General features: G+C 43.9%; 2 protein-coding genes across 15 annotated transcripts in view; one reads left to right on the plus strand and one right to left on the minus strand.

The window, feature by feature from the left end:
• The window catches only part of MLC1 (modulator of VRAC current 1), a 39,066-nt gene extending 28,435 nt beyond the window's left edge, over positions 1–10,631 (minus strand). Inside the window, exons 1-4 of one of the 5 annotated variants that reach the window (XM_065555094.1) lie at positions 10,472–10,631; positions 5,691–5,828; positions 4,731–4,866; positions 382–471 (exon numbers count right to left, since the gene is read on the minus strand). In XM_065555094.1, the coding sequence (XP_065411166.1) occupies positions 382–471; positions 4,731–4,865 (225 nt within the window). In that variant the 5' untranslated portion in view covers position 4,866; positions 5,691–5,828; positions 10,472–10,631. Of the gene's footprint in view, positions 1–381; positions 472–1,276; positions 1,356–4,730; positions 4,915–5,690; positions 5,831–10,471 lie in introns of those variants that run through there. The other 4 variants (XM_042844269.2, XM_042844255.2, XM_005286101.5 and 1 more) reach the window with 4 other exon arrangements.
• Positions 10,542–18,868, plus strand: part of MOV10L1 (Mov10 like RNA helicase 1) — a 75,184-nt gene continuing 66,857 nt past the window's right edge. For 7 of the 10 annotated variants that reach the window (XM_065555053.1, XM_065555037.1, XM_065555063.1 and 4 more), the window contains exons 1-2: positions 10,727–10,989; positions 15,462–15,646. In XM_065555053.1, coding sequence (XP_065411125.1) covers positions 10,902–10,989; positions 15,462–15,646 — 273 coding nt within the window. In that variant the 5' untranslated portion in view covers positions 10,727–10,901. The other 3 variants (XM_065555048.1, XM_042844239.2, XM_065555077.1) reach the window with 3 other exon arrangements.

Genomic DNA, 18,868 nt, shown 5'->3' on the forward strand with positions numbered 1-18,868 from the left:
GGAATCTTAACTGCAATTTCCTCCCTAGAGGTTTCTCTGCAGCAGGAGACAATTTATAATATAAAAAATATACATGGGCATCACTGCATCCCATCCCACATCTCACTTTTGGTGAGAAACCAGGCAGCTGTTTAACAAGCACAATATTACTAACAATTCTTTGTGAAAACCCTTTAGCTTTAATGTACAGCGAAAACCTACATAAGGAACATTTATTGTGTGGGTGGGAGAGGAGGTATAATGTTGGATAAAATGATGACGTGGGTGGAGAAAGTTTGAGCATGAAGAAGAGAGACAGATTAAAAGGAAATTAAGTTCATAAAATTATTTATTATAGTGTGCATTCTCAGACAGCCACAGCAATTAATTAAGAATGCTTACTGAACCTGCAGCACAACGTAAATAATCCATTTCAGATGGAAAAATATTTCCCAGATAAAGTGAAAATCCAGAAGTAACAAGAAGGCAAGTCTGCAAAGCAACAATATGGTATAAATTAATGTCAAAAATGTATAAAAAGAGCAAATGGACAGATGAAAACCAGTAATCCTTTCAAAATAAAGTACTTTTGAACTTTTAATAACACAGTCTTTGTACAATTGATAATGAAGCAAAACATCAAAAGCTGTACAGGTCAAAAGAACATGCTTTGCTGGCTCTTAAAACAATATTGGATTGTACAAGCACATCTGAGCTAAGTATTGTCTAATGACTTGGCAAATATATAAAGAAATACTTAGAAGGTAGTCATATCATAATTGAATTTTGAAATAGCTTGATTATAAAAATGAACCTTTTAGGACCAAAATATCAAAGGGCTCTCAACTGAACCTCTAAATTTATGCTCACAAAATTGTACATGAATGCTTTTTGGCATATAGTTTTGAACAATCAGGTTTTTACATTGTTCCAAACCTTGTATATGCAATTCAAGAATTCCGTGTGCTGAGGTTTGGATTATGAAAAAACCTTACCTGTACAAAGCTGACCAATCATAAATGTAGAGTCTGGTTTTCAATTTTGGCTTTTCCTGTTATATTTATACTAAGGCCCTCACAAATACATAATTGATTTAGAAATGTATGAATTATTATAACCCCTTTTGGAGAATTACAGTCTCACCATTTATTCAATTTTACAGGGCAGAATACAGAATACTACTTATATGCACACATGCAAGTATTAATTGTTATACCCAATCTGGCCCATGCTCTACATGCAGAATTAAAATCAGTATGAGTTTTTGTATACACTGATGAAAGGACTGGTTTCTTACCTTTCTCCACCATACTGCTGTGCAGGGGCGGCTCCAGGCACCAGCGCACCAAGCGCATGCTGGGGACGGCCTGCCGGTCCTGTGGGGGCAGAAGTCAGGGAGCCTTCAGCGGCATGCCTGCAGGAGGTCCGCCGGTCCCGCGGCTTTGGCGTACCCGCCGCTGAAGCCGCTGAAGCCGCGGGACCGGCGGACCTCCTGCAGGCACGCCGCCGAAAGCCGCCTGACTGCCGTGCTTGGGGCAGCAAAATACATAGAGCCACCCCTGCTGCTGTGTTTTTCTTGTTTGCAGTTTGCCCTGTGAATCTCAGTGACCCTCACCTAAATACCCTTTTAAATCATCTGGGGTTTTTTTGTTTTGTTTTTAAGAAATAGATATTTATTTTGAGTATTACCCTTGTTTGTTTTACTGAATTCACAGATTGTGGATCTAATCCAGGTCCACTTGAAGTTAACAGTAAAATAATCATTTTTATTTAGGTGGGAATGAACTCAGACCTTAGAAGATTAATGGGCCTAATTGGTTCAGAACATAGGAAAAACAATACATTCATGTCCCATTATTGCCTTCTTGAGTTATTTCCATGTAGGAGAGTGCAAATTCTATGGCTTCCACTCCCTAAAACTGCAGATACACCAAGATCCAAGCAAATAATGCAGATATTATCATGCTTCTACTGTTTTAAACCACTATACCACCCAATTATTCTTATATTTTATGTATACTATATCTTGGAGGTGCTTTCAGTGCTGCACTTTATATCTTCCCACTCTGAGCAGAGAGCCAGTTTGTCAGATGGCCAATGAAAGTGTGCCCTGGGAAGTGAATTGGCCCATTCCATGAAGAACAGGTGAGACTGAGGGTATGTCTACACTACCTGCCAAATCGGCGGGCAGCGATCGATCCAGCAGGGGTCGATTTATCGTGTCTAGTCTAGACGCAATAAATCGACCCCTGAGCGCTCTCCCGTCGACTCCTGTACTCCACCGCTGCAAGAGGCGCAGGCAGAGTCAACGGGAGAGCGGCAGCAGTTGACTCACCACATTAAGAGACAAGCATCCGCATCTCATTCCCTTGTTGGCCCACTTTGGGTTTCATCATGAGTATGGTAGTCTGAGCCATTATCTGCTGAAGTACACCCTTAAAAGAAATGGCATAATGGATGCAGGTAGAAATGATGGTTGATTGAAGATGATGATGGAGGGAAGGCAAGAGGAGGCTGAAGGAAAAAGTCAAGACTTGCCAATGTAAGCTGGACTGGAGAACTGTGGGTGAGGAAAGTGGCCGTGGAAACATGTGACTGTGAGAACCAAGCAGAGGAAAAGACTGGCGAGTGAAGGAGAAATAGAGCTCAAGAACAAATATGCTGAGTTGTAAAATGAAGGAGGAGCACAGAAGGCAGTAACTAACTAGGTGGGAGGGCAAAGAAGAAGAGAAGAGTGGCTACTCCTACAAGAAGAGGGGAAGAGTTTAGAGCCACGGAGGACAGAGGATGACTTGCAGAAGATTGCAAGGGAGAACAAAAGACAAGGGGACTTGCAGCAAGAAAGAACAGAAGTCAGACCAGACAATCACACTAACACCAGGAAGAGGCAGGTCTATGTGACTGGTGACTCTCTACTAAGAAGAACTAACAGGCCTGTCACCACAGCTGATCTAGAGAACAGAAGGGTGTGCTCTCTGCGGGAAGCTAAGATACAGGATGTGAACCTGAGGGTGAAGAGTATCCTAGTTGGAGCAGGAAAGAATCCATGATTGTCCTTCATGTGGGAACAAATGATGCTGCTAGATTCTCACTGGAATCTGGTGGAATTGTAGTCATGACTGGAGTACAGATATTGAAGAGTATGTGCTGTTCGGGAAAGACAGAAATAAAGGAAAGGTGGTGGAGTAGCATTGTATATTAATTTTGAGGTAGACTCTAAAGCAGGGGTCGGCAACGTTCAGCACGCGGCTCGCCAGGCTAAGCACTCTGGTGGGCCGGGCCAGTTTGTTTACCTGCTGACGCGGCAGGTTCGGCTGATCAAGGCCCCCACTGGCTGCGGTTCGCTGTCACCCAATGGGGGTGGCAGGAAGTGGCGTGGGCGAGCGATGTGCTGGCCGCGGCTTCTCGCCGCCCCCATTGGCCCGGGACAGCGAACCGTGGCCAGTGGGGGCCGTGATCGGCCGAACCTGCCGCGTCAGCAGGTAAATAAAACTGGCCCGGCCCACCAGAGTGCTTAGCCTGGCGAGCCGCATGCCGAACGTTGCCGACCCCTGCTCTAAAGCAATTAGAAGTGATGGAATGGATAAAAGAGAATCTGTATGAGTCAAAATCACTTTCAGAAAGAAAGCTGCCAGAGGGTCCCCTGGGATAGTGCTTGGGGTGTGCTATAGACTCCCAGGATCCAATGTGGATAGAGACCTTTTTAATGTTTTAATGAAATAAATACTACTGGGAATTGTGTGATTATGGGAGACTTTAATTTCTCAGCTATAGATTGGAGGACAGGTGCTACTAATAATAGTAAGGTCCAGATTTTCCTGGATGTGATAGCTGACAGATTTCTTCACCAAATAGTCACCAAACCAATAAGAGGTGATGCCATTTTAGATCTAGTATTGATGAATAGTGAGGACCACATAGAAGAACGGGTAGGGGACAGCCTTGGTTTGAGTGATCATGAGCTAATTCAGTTTAAACTAAATGGAAGGATAAACAAAACTAAATCTGTAACTTGGTCCTCAATTTCAAAAGGGCAAACTTTAAAAAAAACAAGGGAATTAGTTAGGGAAGTGGACTGAACTGAAGAACTCAAGGATCTGAAGGTGAACGAGGCTTGGAATTACTGTAAGTCAAAGTAATGGCAGGAAACAGAACAATTTCCATTTTAGCAAACACAAGTGAAGGAAGAAAGAGAATGGAGCCTCTTTCACCACCAGACTCCATGTCACCCTCCTCACTGTCTGGATAAACTTTGGTTTGAGGGGTAACCTTCAGAAGAATCCTCTTCAAAGGTTCACTAGACTATGAAAGAAAGGGGCAGAAAACCTTTCCAAGTTGTCCCTTTCACTTAAGAAGACAAAGGCACCAGCATCTTTGGACCCCTGGGAGAGATCCTGACCAAGAAAAGGATCAGTCACCATCTTGCTGGGAGACTGTGTCCTGATATTTGCCACTAACAGATTTATGTTCTCAGATTGTGATGTTTGGACACTACAGGTCAAATTCAGCCTTGGTATAAAACCACTGCCTTGAACAGATTTACAAAAGTGATGTATTTAGCTAGAAAATGTATTTATAGTTGCTAAATATGTTTCTGTTTGAACATAGAATTTTAATATTTATACATTTTCATCTCCTGAACATCATCAGTGAAGAGATTAATTTCATTAACTTTCCCAAAAGGAACAACTTCACAGTTATCAAGACTTTCCTTGCAGTATGAAATGCAATAGTATGTTTAAAATACTTACCCCCATCAACAAAGAAAAGATCCATGTTCTATAACTAAAACAAGGATGAAACCTCGTTGATATCTGAAGGTCACTAGATTTGATATCTGGTACATAATTTCCATTCTCTTGCTTTCCACGCTCCAAAGTTGGCATCCTGTCATAATTAAATTCTTCTCTGTAACCTTCTTCCCTGGTCATAACACTTTATAGAGGTAAATTTTTTAAAAACCATGAAAATGCAAACTAAAAGCAGATACCAAAAAGTGTGGTCTTGTTTTTGTACATCTTTAGACACATGAGCACTAAAACTGCTCTTCATCCAGTTAGAATTTAATAAATTAAATAATAAACTAATAATAATAATAATAATTAGTGCTTAGCAGTTTACATCTTCAAAGTACTGTACAAACATTAACTAATTAAGCTCTATACAAGAAGAGAATTTCCTATATCCATAGTCAACAATACTATACTGTAGTGTAAATAAAAGTGTTTATGTCTAAAACACTTTTTTGTTTACACTGTAGTTAATTTCATAAAATTGGATTTAAGAAAGATCTTTAGAAGAAGATTGAGAGCAAAAGAAAATTAGCATTTAGTGATTTAAGTGTAAACTTTGTAGATATATCTAAAACTAAAGTTTTTTTTTCTTTTAAACATTATTAAGAGACTGTGAAGTTTTTCTAAACATGTTTATATCCTAATTTTCATTTGGCTTTAAGCATCATCCTCAAAGATCTAAAAATTATATTTAGACTTTAAAATGATTCAGATGGACTCATTTATTCAGAATACTTCAGTTATAACATATTTTATTGCTTTTTTAAAATGGTATCTAGTAACAATCATTAGGTTTGTAAATTTAGCTAATTTTTTGTTCACTTCTCTCTTTTCCAACCCATTCTGATGCCTTCAATAATAGGTAGATTATTATAATTTATTGTACAGTTTTCAACAGTTAAAAACCTGCATGCTTACCTTAAATTGAAAAGTTAGTTGTCAGTTTAAAATAGTTTTGTGAGTAGAATTGTCTGTACACTTTGTGATATTCTCACTGCTCAGTGATTCATTCTGCCGTTGAAAAGTTTGCTCTTCCACTTTGGCTTTCAACAACATCTATTCATACGGAACAAAAGCACAGCAAAAACTGCAGTTAAGCCAGGGAACAGAGTAATGCCTCCTGAATTTTAATGAAGAGAATACACTGGAAGATGACTGTACTATATTCTCATAAGCCTGATTCCAAATCAAACCCATAGGTACGCAAACATTTAAACTTTATGTTTTTCCAAATGAGTGTGCTACATTATAACAGACATTTAAATAAAATATATATAATAAATTTAACAAAGTTATATATGTTACCATATCCAATAATAATGTTTTACATAGAATTATTTCCAAATAATTTAGTTCTTATTTCACAGGAGAGAGAACACTTGAAAGTATAGTGTTTTCTTAAATAAAGTTTATAAGAGAAAAAGTTTATGCACTTCAGGGTGTTTAACAAATATATATTATTTCAGAAACTCTGTGTCTACCAAGAAGAATGCTTTGCCTCTTTCCAATGAATTTTTTGTGAATATATTTTGATGACTAAATCTTGGTTTTCTCAGAATGTTCAGATAAACTTTGCACATTTGACTCATATTGGCACTGAGCCTTACAGAACATAGTTTTAGTCAAACAATACAATTAACATTCTAGTAGGCAACAGTAACATGCAATAGTCATGGTCCAACTGAATCCCTTCTTTCTGCTTATTAGGAAATGAAAAAATACAGGAATGCATCTACCCTCAAGATATTGGCATCATGACAGCTACAGCAATTAGAGGGTCTTTTGTACACACTTAAAACTGCACTGTAACCAATAAACAGTTCAAACTGCAGTATATTGAAAAAACAGCACCTTTCAGAGTATGCTTCAAAAACTTCAGAAAAGCCATCATTTTTCAATATGTACTAATATTAAACATTAAATTCTTCAACAAAAAAGGTGAATATCAGCCACTATTACAAAAAAAATCAAATAATTAAAATTTGACAATTGTTTTGAACAGACTAAAGACTTAGCAATTCATCATGTATCATAGATGACTGTAGTTTATGTTGAAGATACACTATGTAGCTTAGCACAGATTGGCCCTAAATAATTAATCCTATGTTCCTTTTTGTTCATGGAAGAACACTATGCAAATATTTCTACCATCTGTGTCTTTCTCCAATGATAAAATAGATAATAATTGCATAGTGTGATCCTCAATAAAATATTATGGGACTGGCAGGTTGCTTCCGTTAGTAAGAGAAACTCATAATGACATTTTTCAGAGTAGCAGCCATGTTAGTCTGTATCCGCAAAAAGAACAGGAGTACTTGTGGCACCTTAGAGACTAACAAATTTATTTGAGCATAAGCTTTCGTGGGCTATAGCCCACTTCATCGGATGCATGGAGTGGAAAATACAGTAGGAAGATATATATATATACACAGAGAACATGAAACAATGGGTGTTACCATACACACTATAAGGAGAGTGATCAGTTAAGGTGAGCTATTATCAGTGGGAGAGAAAAAGGACTGTTTGTAGTGGTAATGAAAATGACCCATTTCCAGCAACTGACAAGGAGATGTGAGGAACTGTAGGGGGGGAGGGGAAAGACACAGAGTTTCTGAAATAATATATATTTGTTAAACACCCTGAAGTGCATAAACTTTTTTAAGAAAACTATTTCCCCATGCTTATTCTCCCTCCCCCCCCCCCCCCAGTTCCTCACATCTCCTTGTCAATTGTGTATGGTAACACCCATTGTTTCATGTTCTCTGTGTATATATATATCTTCCTACTGTATTTTCCACTAAATGCATTTGATGAAGTGGGCTGTAGCCCACAAAAGCTTATGCTCAAATAAATTTGTTAGTCTCTAAGGTACCACAAGTACTCCTGTTCTTTTTGATAATGACATTGGGTATTTCTTTGATGTAATCCTGCTTATTTATAAAGACTGTACAAAGTCCTCTTTCCCTGAACAAATTAGAAATCAAACAACAGGAGACTGGTTTCATTCCTCACAGTTCCAAGTTTCTTTCAGTCAGCACTTTACCCAAAAGTTCTCTCTCTTAGCTTTTATCAAAGGGTTATGTTACCAGGGCTTCTCTGGCTCTCCATGAGGCTGCTTTTCTCCATCTCTATGTCCTTCTGAGTGTTTTTACCTCATCTCTCTCAGACACGGACACGCGCTACTCTTCCAAACCAATGCCCCAGCGTAAGAAATATTTGAAGAACGCTACTCAATCTCAGTTAAAAAAGGAAGACTGGGGAAAATGCATAATTGAAACTTAAGATACTGAACTAGCAGATTCACTAAAATTACATTTCCCCTGGAGTCATTGATTGAAAGAAAAATAATGAAGGAAAAATACATATTTTTTCCTCCTAAATCAGATTAAGAATATTTGGTGTAAAATGTAATTATGCCAAGTTTCAAAACAAGCAAAAGCAATAATTCTGATAAAATCCTGTAAAATTTAGATGACATGAGAATAAATAATCTATATAAGAATCTATATAATAACATGCTACATTTGTATGTCTGACTATCTTCCCTCAAGGTGTTTATGTACCACTTCTAGTGGCTGTAATGACAGACATGCTCAAATGAGCAGGTACGTACATCACCCTTGAAAGCATGAACTGGCAGATAAGGGTGCAAACATCCTAGACACAATATAGGGTTGCCAGGCATCCGGTTTTCTACTGGAACACCCCGTCGAAAAGGACCCTGTTGGCTCCAGTCAGCACCACTGACCAGGCCGCTGAAAGTCCAGTCGTTGGCGCAGTGGGGCTAAGGCAGGCTCCCTGCCTGCACTGGTTTTGCGTGGCTCCTGGAAGTGGCTGGCATGTCCAGCTCATCTGGCTCCTAGGCGCAGGGGCGGCCAGGGGGGCTCCGCACGCTGCCCCTGCCCCAAGCACCAGCTATGTAGCACCCCAAACCCCTCGTCCCCATCCCAAAGCCCACAATCCCAGTCGGAGCCCTCACCCCCTCTTACACCCAAACCCCTTGCCCCCAACCTGAGCCTCCTTCTGCACCCAAACTCCCTCCCAGAACCCACATCCTGCATGCCCTCCCGCACCCCAACCCCAGCCCAGAGCCCCCTTCTGCACCCTGAACCCCTCATTTCTGGCCCCACCCCAGAGCCCACACCCTCAGCTAGAGACCCTCCCACACGCCAACCCCAACTCCATACCCCAGCCCGGTGAAGGTGAAAGTGAGTGACAGTGGGTAGGGTTACCATATTTCAGCAAGCAAAAAAGAGGACGGGAGGAGCCCCGCCCTAGCCCCGCCCCTACCCCTCCCACTTCCCGCCCCCCGAGAACCCCCAACCCTCCCCCCCGTTCCTTGTCCCCTGACTGCCCCCTCCTGGGACCCCTGCTCCTAACTGCCCTCCAGAACCCCACCCCCTACCTAAGACTCCCTGTTCCTTGTCCCCTAACTGCCCCCTCCTAAGATCCCCCCCAACTGCCCCCCAGGACCCTACCCCCTACGTGTACCCTGACTGCCCTAAACTTTCTCCACTCCCCCCAAAAAGCCCCCCCCCGAACTCCCGACCCCCCCGTCTCTTGACTGCCCCCTCCAGAACCTCCCTGCCCCTTCTCCTGCCCCCTGGCCCCCTTACCCTGCTGCTCAGAACATGGTGTTGGGCTCTGTGCGAGCCGGACACGTGGCTGCGCTCACCAGCGCAACACACAACCCGGTCGCTGCCCCTGCACAGTGCTGCGGGAGCGGGGCGCTGGGCTGCAGGGGAGGAGGAGCTGCCGGCTCAGAATGCAGGGAGGGAGGGGGGAGGAGGAGCTCTACAGCTGCTCCGGAGTCCAGCCCGTGACTTTCCTGCAGCCCTCCCAGCCGCTCGCTCTGCTCTGCCTGGGGGGGAAAATCCCTGACATTTTGAGTGATTTACAAATCCCCCCCCCGGATGCTATTTTTAGCACAAAAAGGAGGACATGTCCGGGTAAATCCGGACGCATGGTAACCCTACAGTGGGGGACAGCAAACGACAGAGGGAGGGTGAATGGAGTGAGGGGGGCCTCGGAGAAGGGGCAGAACTTCAGGGAATGGGCTGGACAGGGGACTGGGCAAGGGTGTTTGGTTTTGTGCGATTAGAAAGTTGGCAACCCTAGCACAGTACAGAATTATGGAAAGACAGTTATAGGAGCACACCAATAGGAGGGTACAAGGGTATCTTTGGCTCTGTGGTATCTCCAAAATAAATCCACGTCTGATGTCAGGAAACAGGGTTTGGGTTCATCTCCAATGACCGAAGCACTGGATTTAGTGCTACTCTGCATCCCTCCACAGCATTCCCCTGACAGCTAGCCAGACCAGCACCTTGTAAATTGTGGCCTCCCCTTCCAGGTGCATCATGGGCCCTGCACCAGCCAAGGTTCCTGCGACTAGGGCTTGTTATCATTAGAAACTCGAGTTCCTGGCTCATGCCTGCGAATAGCAACAGTCCTTATGGGTCAAGAGCACAGAGATGCTGCCTGGTAACACCCACAGGTTTCCTGCCCCTGCTGTGCATCACCCCATGGCTTGGCCTCCTACTGTGGGTACACCCCCCCACCCCAGGCAGGTCAGGCCCCCCTGGCATGTAGAAGTGGGGCACCCCGGGGAAGAGGCCACAATGGCTTGTTCAGAGGTGGTGGGCTCCCTAGGGCATGTGAAGGAGTCTGGCCCCGAGGGGGAAGGATCCATCCCCGACCTTCAGAGCAGGGGGGCGGAGCTTGGATGCTCAACACAGCAGGGAACAACCCTCCTGCCCAGCGCTCTGTGTGCGAGGGGCGGGGCTGCTCTGCATGTGACCTCGGGACCCGCACCGCTGCCGCTTCTACCAGGGCCTCGGGCTGCGACAGAGAACAGCTGTTAGAGCCCCGCGCGCAGAGCCCACTACTGCGCCTGCGCAAGGTTAGGCTCTCAGCCCCCTTCGCCCCCCGCGACGAACCGCCGCCGCGCCCACGTGGGGGGAGGGAGGCGTGCCGTCACGTGACTCCGGGGAGCGGCGACTGAAGCCGGGAGTAGAGCGGGTGTGGGGCGTGAAGCTTCCATCGAAGTTCCCAGGCTCCTGCCTAGCGTCTGGAGGCCGCAGGTGGCGCGGGCGGGCCCCAGCGCTCGCGCCCCACTCAGGGCTGGGGATGCTCCAGCTGCTGTCCAGAGCCCTGGCCTACTTCTGGCGACGGGCAGACGGGGAGGGACTCGGAGAGAAGCGGCCGGCGGCCACAGGTATCGCTCCCTGACTCGCCGCAGCCCCGCGGGCAGCCCTGTAGGCCAGCGGGCCCTAGGGCAGGCCTGTGAGGCCAGCTCCTCTCCCCGCGATGCTCCAGCCTGAGCTGCCTGCGTCACGCGCCGCCCTGTGGGAGCAGTAGTCCCTGTGGCTGGTCAGAGTTGAGGGTGGCTCCAGCCTGTGCCATTGATGCCAGCTGTGCTTTGTGGTGCGGGCAGGGAGATCCTGTCCCTAGCTCTGAGCTGGACAGGCCCCCAGCCTGGAGAGATCTCTGGGGGGCAGAGAGACGGGGACCTGTTCTTAACCAAGTAACTTGTCTGGTTTATTTCAAAATACCGGTCAACAAACATTTGGCCTGTCTGCCGGAAATCAGCTCCCTGTGGCAGCGGCAGCACAAAGGCGCCTTCTTTGCTGTGTCACTTGTCTAGTGTTAGGAGGTAGCACCTAATGGTCTGAGCACAGGATAGGGAGTTGAGAAACAAGGATCTTGTTCCAGAGCTCCAGGACTGCCATTGACTTGTGTGATTATGGGCTCCCACATCTTTTATCGTTGGTGCCTCAGCTTCCCCATCTGGAAATTGGGATAAAAATGTGTAGCACCTACATTACACGGGTATTCTGAAGCTTCCTTTCTGTTTTCAAAGTACTAGATAAAAGATATTGTTGGAATGTACAGAGTTGGAATGTTGGTTTACCTCTGTTCAGAATAACCCAGTAGTTTATTTCTCCAATTAGAAGTTCATGTGAAGAAATGTAATGTATGTGGGTTTTGTCTTGTTCTTTGTATAGCGGGGCGGGCAAACTTTTTTGGCCTGAGAGCCGTATCAGGTTTTCTAAATTGTATGGAGGGCTGGTTAGGAGAGGGGGTCATGGCCCGGCCCCCACCTCCTATCTGCCCTCCAGCCCCCTCCTCCCCCCGGGACTCTGGCTCCATCCAACCCTCCCTGTTCCCTGACGGCCCCTCTGGGACCATGGCCTCATCCACACACCCCCACTCCCTGTCCCCTGACTGCCCCCGGACTCCCGCCGCCCCATCCAACCCCTCCTCTTATTCCTGACGGCCCCCCCTGGGACCTCTGCCCCTATCCAACCACCCCTTCTCCCTGTCCCCTGACTGCCACCGGAATCGCTGCCCCTGACAGCCCCCTGCTGCCCCATCCAACCCCCCCTCCTTCCTGACTGCCCCCCAGGTCCCCGTCCCCATTCAACCCCTTGTTCTTCCCCCGACTACCTTGACCCCTGCTGTGACAATGCGGTTCTGGCAGAACCCAACTGAGAGTGCCAACTCAGGACAAATTGCTCAAATAGGGCAGTTACAGCCCAAGGCTGGGGTTTTTTCCACCTCTAAGGCAAACCAAACCAGCCAGACTAGGAGAACTTCGGTCTCACCCCCTGGCTAACCGCAAGTCTCACAAGCAATCTCCTTAGACACTCCAGTTTCCCAGTATTACCACCAGTGCCACTCGTTATGGGGACAAATGGTTATGAAAACCAATACCCCAGTAAAAGAAAAAGGTTCTCCTGATCCCAAAGGACCAAGCCCCAGACCCAGGTCAATATACAAATCGGATCTTACCCACAAATCACGCTGTTGCCAATCCTTTAGAATCTAAAATCTAAAGGTTTATTCATAAAAGGAAAAAGATAGAGATGAGAGTTAGAATTGGTTAAATGGAATCAATTACATACAGTAATGGCACAGTTCTTGGTTCAGGCTTGCAGCAGCGATGGAATAAACTGCAGGTTCAAATCAAGTCTCTGGAATACATCCCCCGCTGGGATGGGTCCTCAGTCCTTTGTTCAAAGCTTCAGCTTGTAGCAAAATTCCTCCAGAGGTACGAAGCAGGATTGAAGACCAGATGGAGATGAGGCATCAGCCTTATATAGTCTTTTCCAGGTGTAAGAACACCTCTTTGTTCTTACTGTGGAAAATTACAGCAAAATGGAGTCTGGAGTCACATGGGCCAGTCCCTGCATACTTTGCTGAGTTACAAGGCGTATCTGCCTTCTCTCAATGGGTCCATTGTATAGCTGATGGTCCTTAATGGGCCATCAAGCAGGCTAGGCAGAGCTAATCTCAGCTTGTCTGGGATGTCACCCAGCAGCATAGCATAAATTTGCTATACAGACAGTATAGAGCCAATATTCATAACTTCGACTACAAAACTGATACACACATATAGATAGCATAATCATAACCAGTAAACCATAACCTTGTCCTAGACACCCCATTTGACCCCCTTTATACAAGATTTGCATGCCACTACAGGACCTTGGTTGCAACAATGATCTATACGGTCCCAGTTTATGTCAATAACGTCACACCTGCCCACCCCCCCCCCCCCCGAACTCCCCTGCCCTCTCTCCAACCCCCCCTTACCCCCTTACTGCGCTGCCTGGAGCACCGGTGGCTGGCGGCGCTACAGTCACCACGCAGCACAGAGCACCGGGTCAGGCCGAGCTCTGCAGCTGCGCTGCTCCAGGAGCTCACAGCCCCACCGCCCAGAGCATTGCGCCGGCGGTGGAGCGAGCGAGCTGAGGCTGCAGGGGAGGGGGGACAGCAGGGGAAGGGCTGTGGGCTAGTCTCCCGGACCAGGAGCTCAGAGGCCAGGTAGGACGGTCCCGTGGGCTGAATGTGGCCCGTGAGCCGTAGTTTGCTCACCCCTGTTGTATTGGGTTCTAAAGAGACTTACTAAGAGAACATTTTCTCACAGTTTAGGTTATTTATGCTCCACTCTGGGTAGAATTCCTGGCTGTTGCATAATTGTGTTGAAGTTTCCAATTCCAACTGTACAATTCACTTCTATCAGAGGACCTTTATGCTTGTCTATTTTCAAATAGTGTGTTCTGTGGTTATTGTTGCATAAGATACCACAGGAATGCTAGTTTACAAGGCATCTTCTCTGTAGATTGGGGCATCAGAAAATTTATTTGTGTGGGACTATTCTTCTTTCTTCAAACGAGAGAGTTTAAATTCTATAGAGAGAGTCAGTTTGAGAAATTATGGGTGGCATTCTCCCAGCCATCTCTCCAAGCCCCTCTGTGCTGCTCCATCCCTGTACAGGAGCTATAAACAGCCTGCTAGGTATTGGAGGAGAATTTCTTCAATGGGGCTGCTGGAGGCATCCCTTCACTGGATCCCAACACCATATTCCCTGGCCTGGAATGTACCTGCGTAGGTGGGGTTTGGGGCTATAGCAATTCTGATGTGCAGCAGAAGCATAGGCAGCCCTGGGGAGCCTGTATTGACTTAGAGCTGCTCCTCAGGCTTCCTAAATAACAATTGGGCCATATGGGTCTCCAGATAAGCACCGAATAGGGTGGGCACGAAGGTGGCTTACTAAAACATGCAGCACTAAGAAATTTGTTTTCAGTGTCTAAAATTAGTGTAATGCAGAAAGCAAGCAAAAACCATAGATACGTAACTTGGGATTCTTAAAATACTGTAGCTTTAATAATTTAAGGTGTTGTTAGTAACAGGTTATCAAATTTGTTTGAGACATGAATTGAGATTTATTGCTCTTGGCCAGTGAAAATGGCCAAGAGCAATTGACCATCAATTTAACTTTTATTTCTAGTCAGTTTCACTTTCTAAGTCTCAAACAGTAGCACAATGCAGTTGAGTAAACTCACAAGGATGGTGACAGCCAAAAAAGTGCAATTTTTCCTTTCCCTCCCTTCCCCCCCCTCCCACCTCCCTGTTGGTTTTCAAAATGTAAAACCACTAGGACTGTTTGTATTTCCAGAGGTGTAGCACAAAATCTCAGCCCTTATCTTAAACAAATTTGCTGACCTACAGCAGTACCTTAGATCAGTGGTTCTCAACCAGGGGTACGTGTGTACACAGAGGTATTCTAGGAGGTACATCAACTCATCTAGATATTTGCCTAGTTTTACAATAAGCTACATAAAAAGCGCTAGAAAAATCATTACAAAATAAAATTTCATACAGACAGTGATTTGTATATAGAGTAGTATAAACTATAGACTGAAATCTAAGTACAATATTTATATTTCAATTAATTTATTTTATAATTTATGGTAAAATTGATAAAGTAAGCAATTTTTTCATAATAGTGTGCCGTGGCACTTTTATATTTTTATGTCTGATTTTGTAAGCAAGTAATTTTTAAGTGAGGTGAAACTTGGGGGTATGCAAGACAAATCAGACTCCTGAATGGGGAACAGTAAACTGGAAAGGTTGAGAGCTACTGTCTTAAATTATTAGAACTATTTTTCAGAATCCAGTTTTATATATCATTTATGCTGATTGCTTACTGTTCACATTCCTCGCAACTTAAACTTTGAAAATAAATTTCTCAGGTTCAGTGTGGCAATATTTTGGTTGCAAACACAGTTGAGAATTGTTTCCATTACATGGCATTTATGATAACTACCACAGTTATACATTTTCATGGAAAAAATAGTTTTGTTTTTATATAAGCATCTAAACATATTTTCCCCCTTTCAGATGATAAAGAGTTAAAAACCGTACAAGGAGTAGTGACAAGATTTTGCCATGATTATGGGATGATTGATGACTTGATTTGCTTCACAAGTGATGCTGTGATGAGTGGTGTGCCACTGAACGTTGGCCAGAAAGTCATCGCTATTGTTGAAGAGGATAAAACATCTAATGGATTGAAGGCGATCAGGGTAAGACATGAATGAGTAGTGCAATTGGTCTAGCATTTTGTATTATGAACTGCCTTTGTAAGGAAACTTCTCTAAAGATTTTTCTGTCTGGATGATTTCTGAAGTAGTTGTTTGTATTACTATGGTCAGGTTTACTTGTCACAGTGCATTTAATTATTGGGGTCCCACACTACCAAACTTGCATCCAAATTATTCATTTAACCCTTTTTCCCATTGAAGGGATGGGCGGGGTAGGGAATGCCCAAAATGTCAGGGAGAAGAGAAAAGGATACATTTCGTTGAAATGATAGCTGGACAATATGTAGAACACTAAGCCTCATAATTTTTTTTTAATTTCAGTGCCTTGGACACCCCAAATGAATTCCCTGTTTCTGATAGGGCCTTACCAAATTCACAGCTATGAAAAACGCATCATGGCCTGTGAAATATGGTCTTCCCCCCCCCCCCCCCTGTGAAATATGGTCTTTTGTGAGCTTTTATCGTATGCTATACAGATTTCATGGGTGAGACCAGCGTTTCTCAAATGGGGGGGGGGGGGGGGGTCCTGACCCAAAAAAGGGAGTTGGGGGTCACGAGGTTATTTTAGGGGCGTTTCAGTATTGCCACCCTTACTTCTTCACTGCCTTCAGAGCTGGGCAGCTAGAGAGGGTGGCTGTTAGCTGGGCATCCAGCTCTGAAGGCAGCGTTGCCTCCAGCAGCAGCGTAAAAGTAAGGGTAGCAGTACCACAACTCCCCCTACAATAACCTTGTGACCCCCCCCCCAACTCCTTTTTGGGTCAGGACCCCTACAATTACACTGTAAAATTTCAGATTTAAATAGCTGAAATAATGATATTTATGATTTTTTAAAATTCTATGACCGTGAAATTGACCAAAAGGGACTGTGAATTTGGTAGGGCCCTACTGATATAGAAGATTAGGACCTGATCCTGCAATCATTATTTATGTGAGAAATTCTAAGAAGCGTTTTTGTGTTTGCAGGATTGGGTCCTTGATTTCCATGTGCTGTAGGATAATACATATATAGATGGCCCTGATTTTGCAAATGGGCATGGGATTTATGGATTTTGATGTGGGATTCTAATTTAGAAATATAGCAACTGTATAGGAATCATCTTACTGATAGGAAAATGTTACTTTTACTTGCTATTGGTTTATTTTTAATATCTTATTGTCTTGTCCCATTACACTGTTTATCAGAGTAACTAAAATGTAAGTAAAATAAGATAATTAAAGATTATTGAGATTTTAGAAATTATAGATGACAAAACAGTTTAAGTATAAGTTTCCCCATGGAGCAGAATAGGAACATGTATCTTCCCTTTATCTTATGAGAGTTGGATCAGTATTCCATTTCTTTTCAAATTGTATTGTTCCTCACCTTCTCCAAAAATGAGTGACACAAACTGAAATAAGGTGAAAGCAAATTGGATTAGGAACTAATCCCAATTGATATAAAATAAACCCTGAGGCACTCATACCTTATTCAGACCTGGGTATTGTTAATAATTTAAATTACCTAATGTTTCTTTAAGGTTGAAAAGTGTATTGGTACTTGTCAATTCATATAACTGTAAATGTATTCATAAGAATATCTTTACCTTCCTATATAAAAATGTGTAAGAAGAAAACTTAAATATCACTGGTCTACAATTTTTGAGAAGTCGTCTGCTTCAGAGATAAAATGTGCTATTTATTATATATTTTGATGTGCTGAATTCAAATATGACAATTAAAACAACTGATTGGCTACTGTTTCTAAGATATTTAAGTTTTTACATTTTATGTCTGTCTATTGTGTAGATAGTAGAGTTTTAATCATAAATTGTAAACCTAGGTCTTTTCATGTGTTTATGGTTGCTTTACATGATAATATTTCACCTGTCCTGTTTATGTAACACTTTAAAAATCAGCAAAAGGGTTCTATAAATAAAATTTATTATGAAACAAAAGGCAAAAAACTATTATGTACGAAGTTTAGTCCTATTCGGTGTCTACTCAGCGCTTCTTGGTTTGTCTCTTGTATTCATTAAATGGAGCATCTCTTGTCACTGTCCAGCAATAGTCTGCAAGCATTGATGGGCTCCATTTGCCCTGATAGTGTTTCTCCATTGTTACAATGTCCTGGTGAAATCGCTCGCCGTGCTCATCGCTCACTGCTCTGCAGTTCGATGGAAAAAAATCTAGATGAGAGTGCAAAAAATGTATCTTTAGTGACATGTTGCAACCAAGGTTTTTGTATGCCTTGAGGAGGTTTTCCACCAACAACCTGTAGTTGTCTGCCTTGTTGTTTCCGAGAAAATTTATTACCACTAACTGGAAGGCTTTCCATGCCGTCTTTTCCTTGCCATGCAGTGCATGGTCAAATGCATCATGTCGAAGAAGTTCACGAATCTGAGGACCAACAAAGACACCTTCCTTTATCTTAGCTTCACTTAACCTTGGAAATTTTCCACGGAGGTACTTGAAAGCTGCTTGTGTTTTGTCAATGGCCTTGACAAAGTTCTTCATCAGACCCAGCTTGATGTGTAAAGGTGGTAACAAAATCTTCCTTGATTCAACAAGTGGTGGATGCCGAACACTTTTCCTCCCAGGCTCCAATGACTGTCGGAGTGGCCAATCTTTCTTGATGTAGTGGGAATCTCTTGCACGACTATCCCATTCGCAGAGAAAACAGCAGTACTTTGTGTATCCAGTCTGCAGACCAAGCAAGAGAGCAACAACCTTCAAATCGTCACAAAGCTGCCACTGATGTTGGTCATAGTTTATGCACCTCAAAAGTTGTTTCATGTTGTCATAGGTTTCCTTCATATGGACTGCATGACCAACTAGAATTGATGGCAAAACATTGCCATTATGCAGTAAAACAGCTTTAAGACTCGTCTTCGATGAATCAATGAACAGTCTCCACTCATCTGGATTGTGAACGATGTTGAGGGCTGCCATCACACTATCGATGTTGTTGCAGGCTACAAGATCACCTTCCATGAAGAAGAATGGGACAAGATCCTTTTGACGGTCACGGAACATGGAAACCCTAACATTACCTGCCAGGAGATTCCACTGCTGTAGTCTGGAGCCCAACAGCTCTGCCTTACTCTTGAGTAGTTCCAAATCCCTGACAAGGTCATTCAGTTCACCTTGTGTTATGAGGTGTGGTTCAGAGGAGGAGGATGGGAGAAAATGTGGGTCCTGTGACATTGATGGTTCAGGACCAGAAGT

This window comes from Chrysemys picta, chromosome 1 (genome assembly GCF_011386835.1).
Source record: "Chrysemys picta bellii isolate R12L10 chromosome 1, ASM1138683v2, whole genome shotgun sequence".
NCBI classification, from domain to species: domain Eukaryota; kingdom Metazoa; phylum Chordata; order Testudines; family Emydidae; genus Chrysemys; species Chrysemys picta.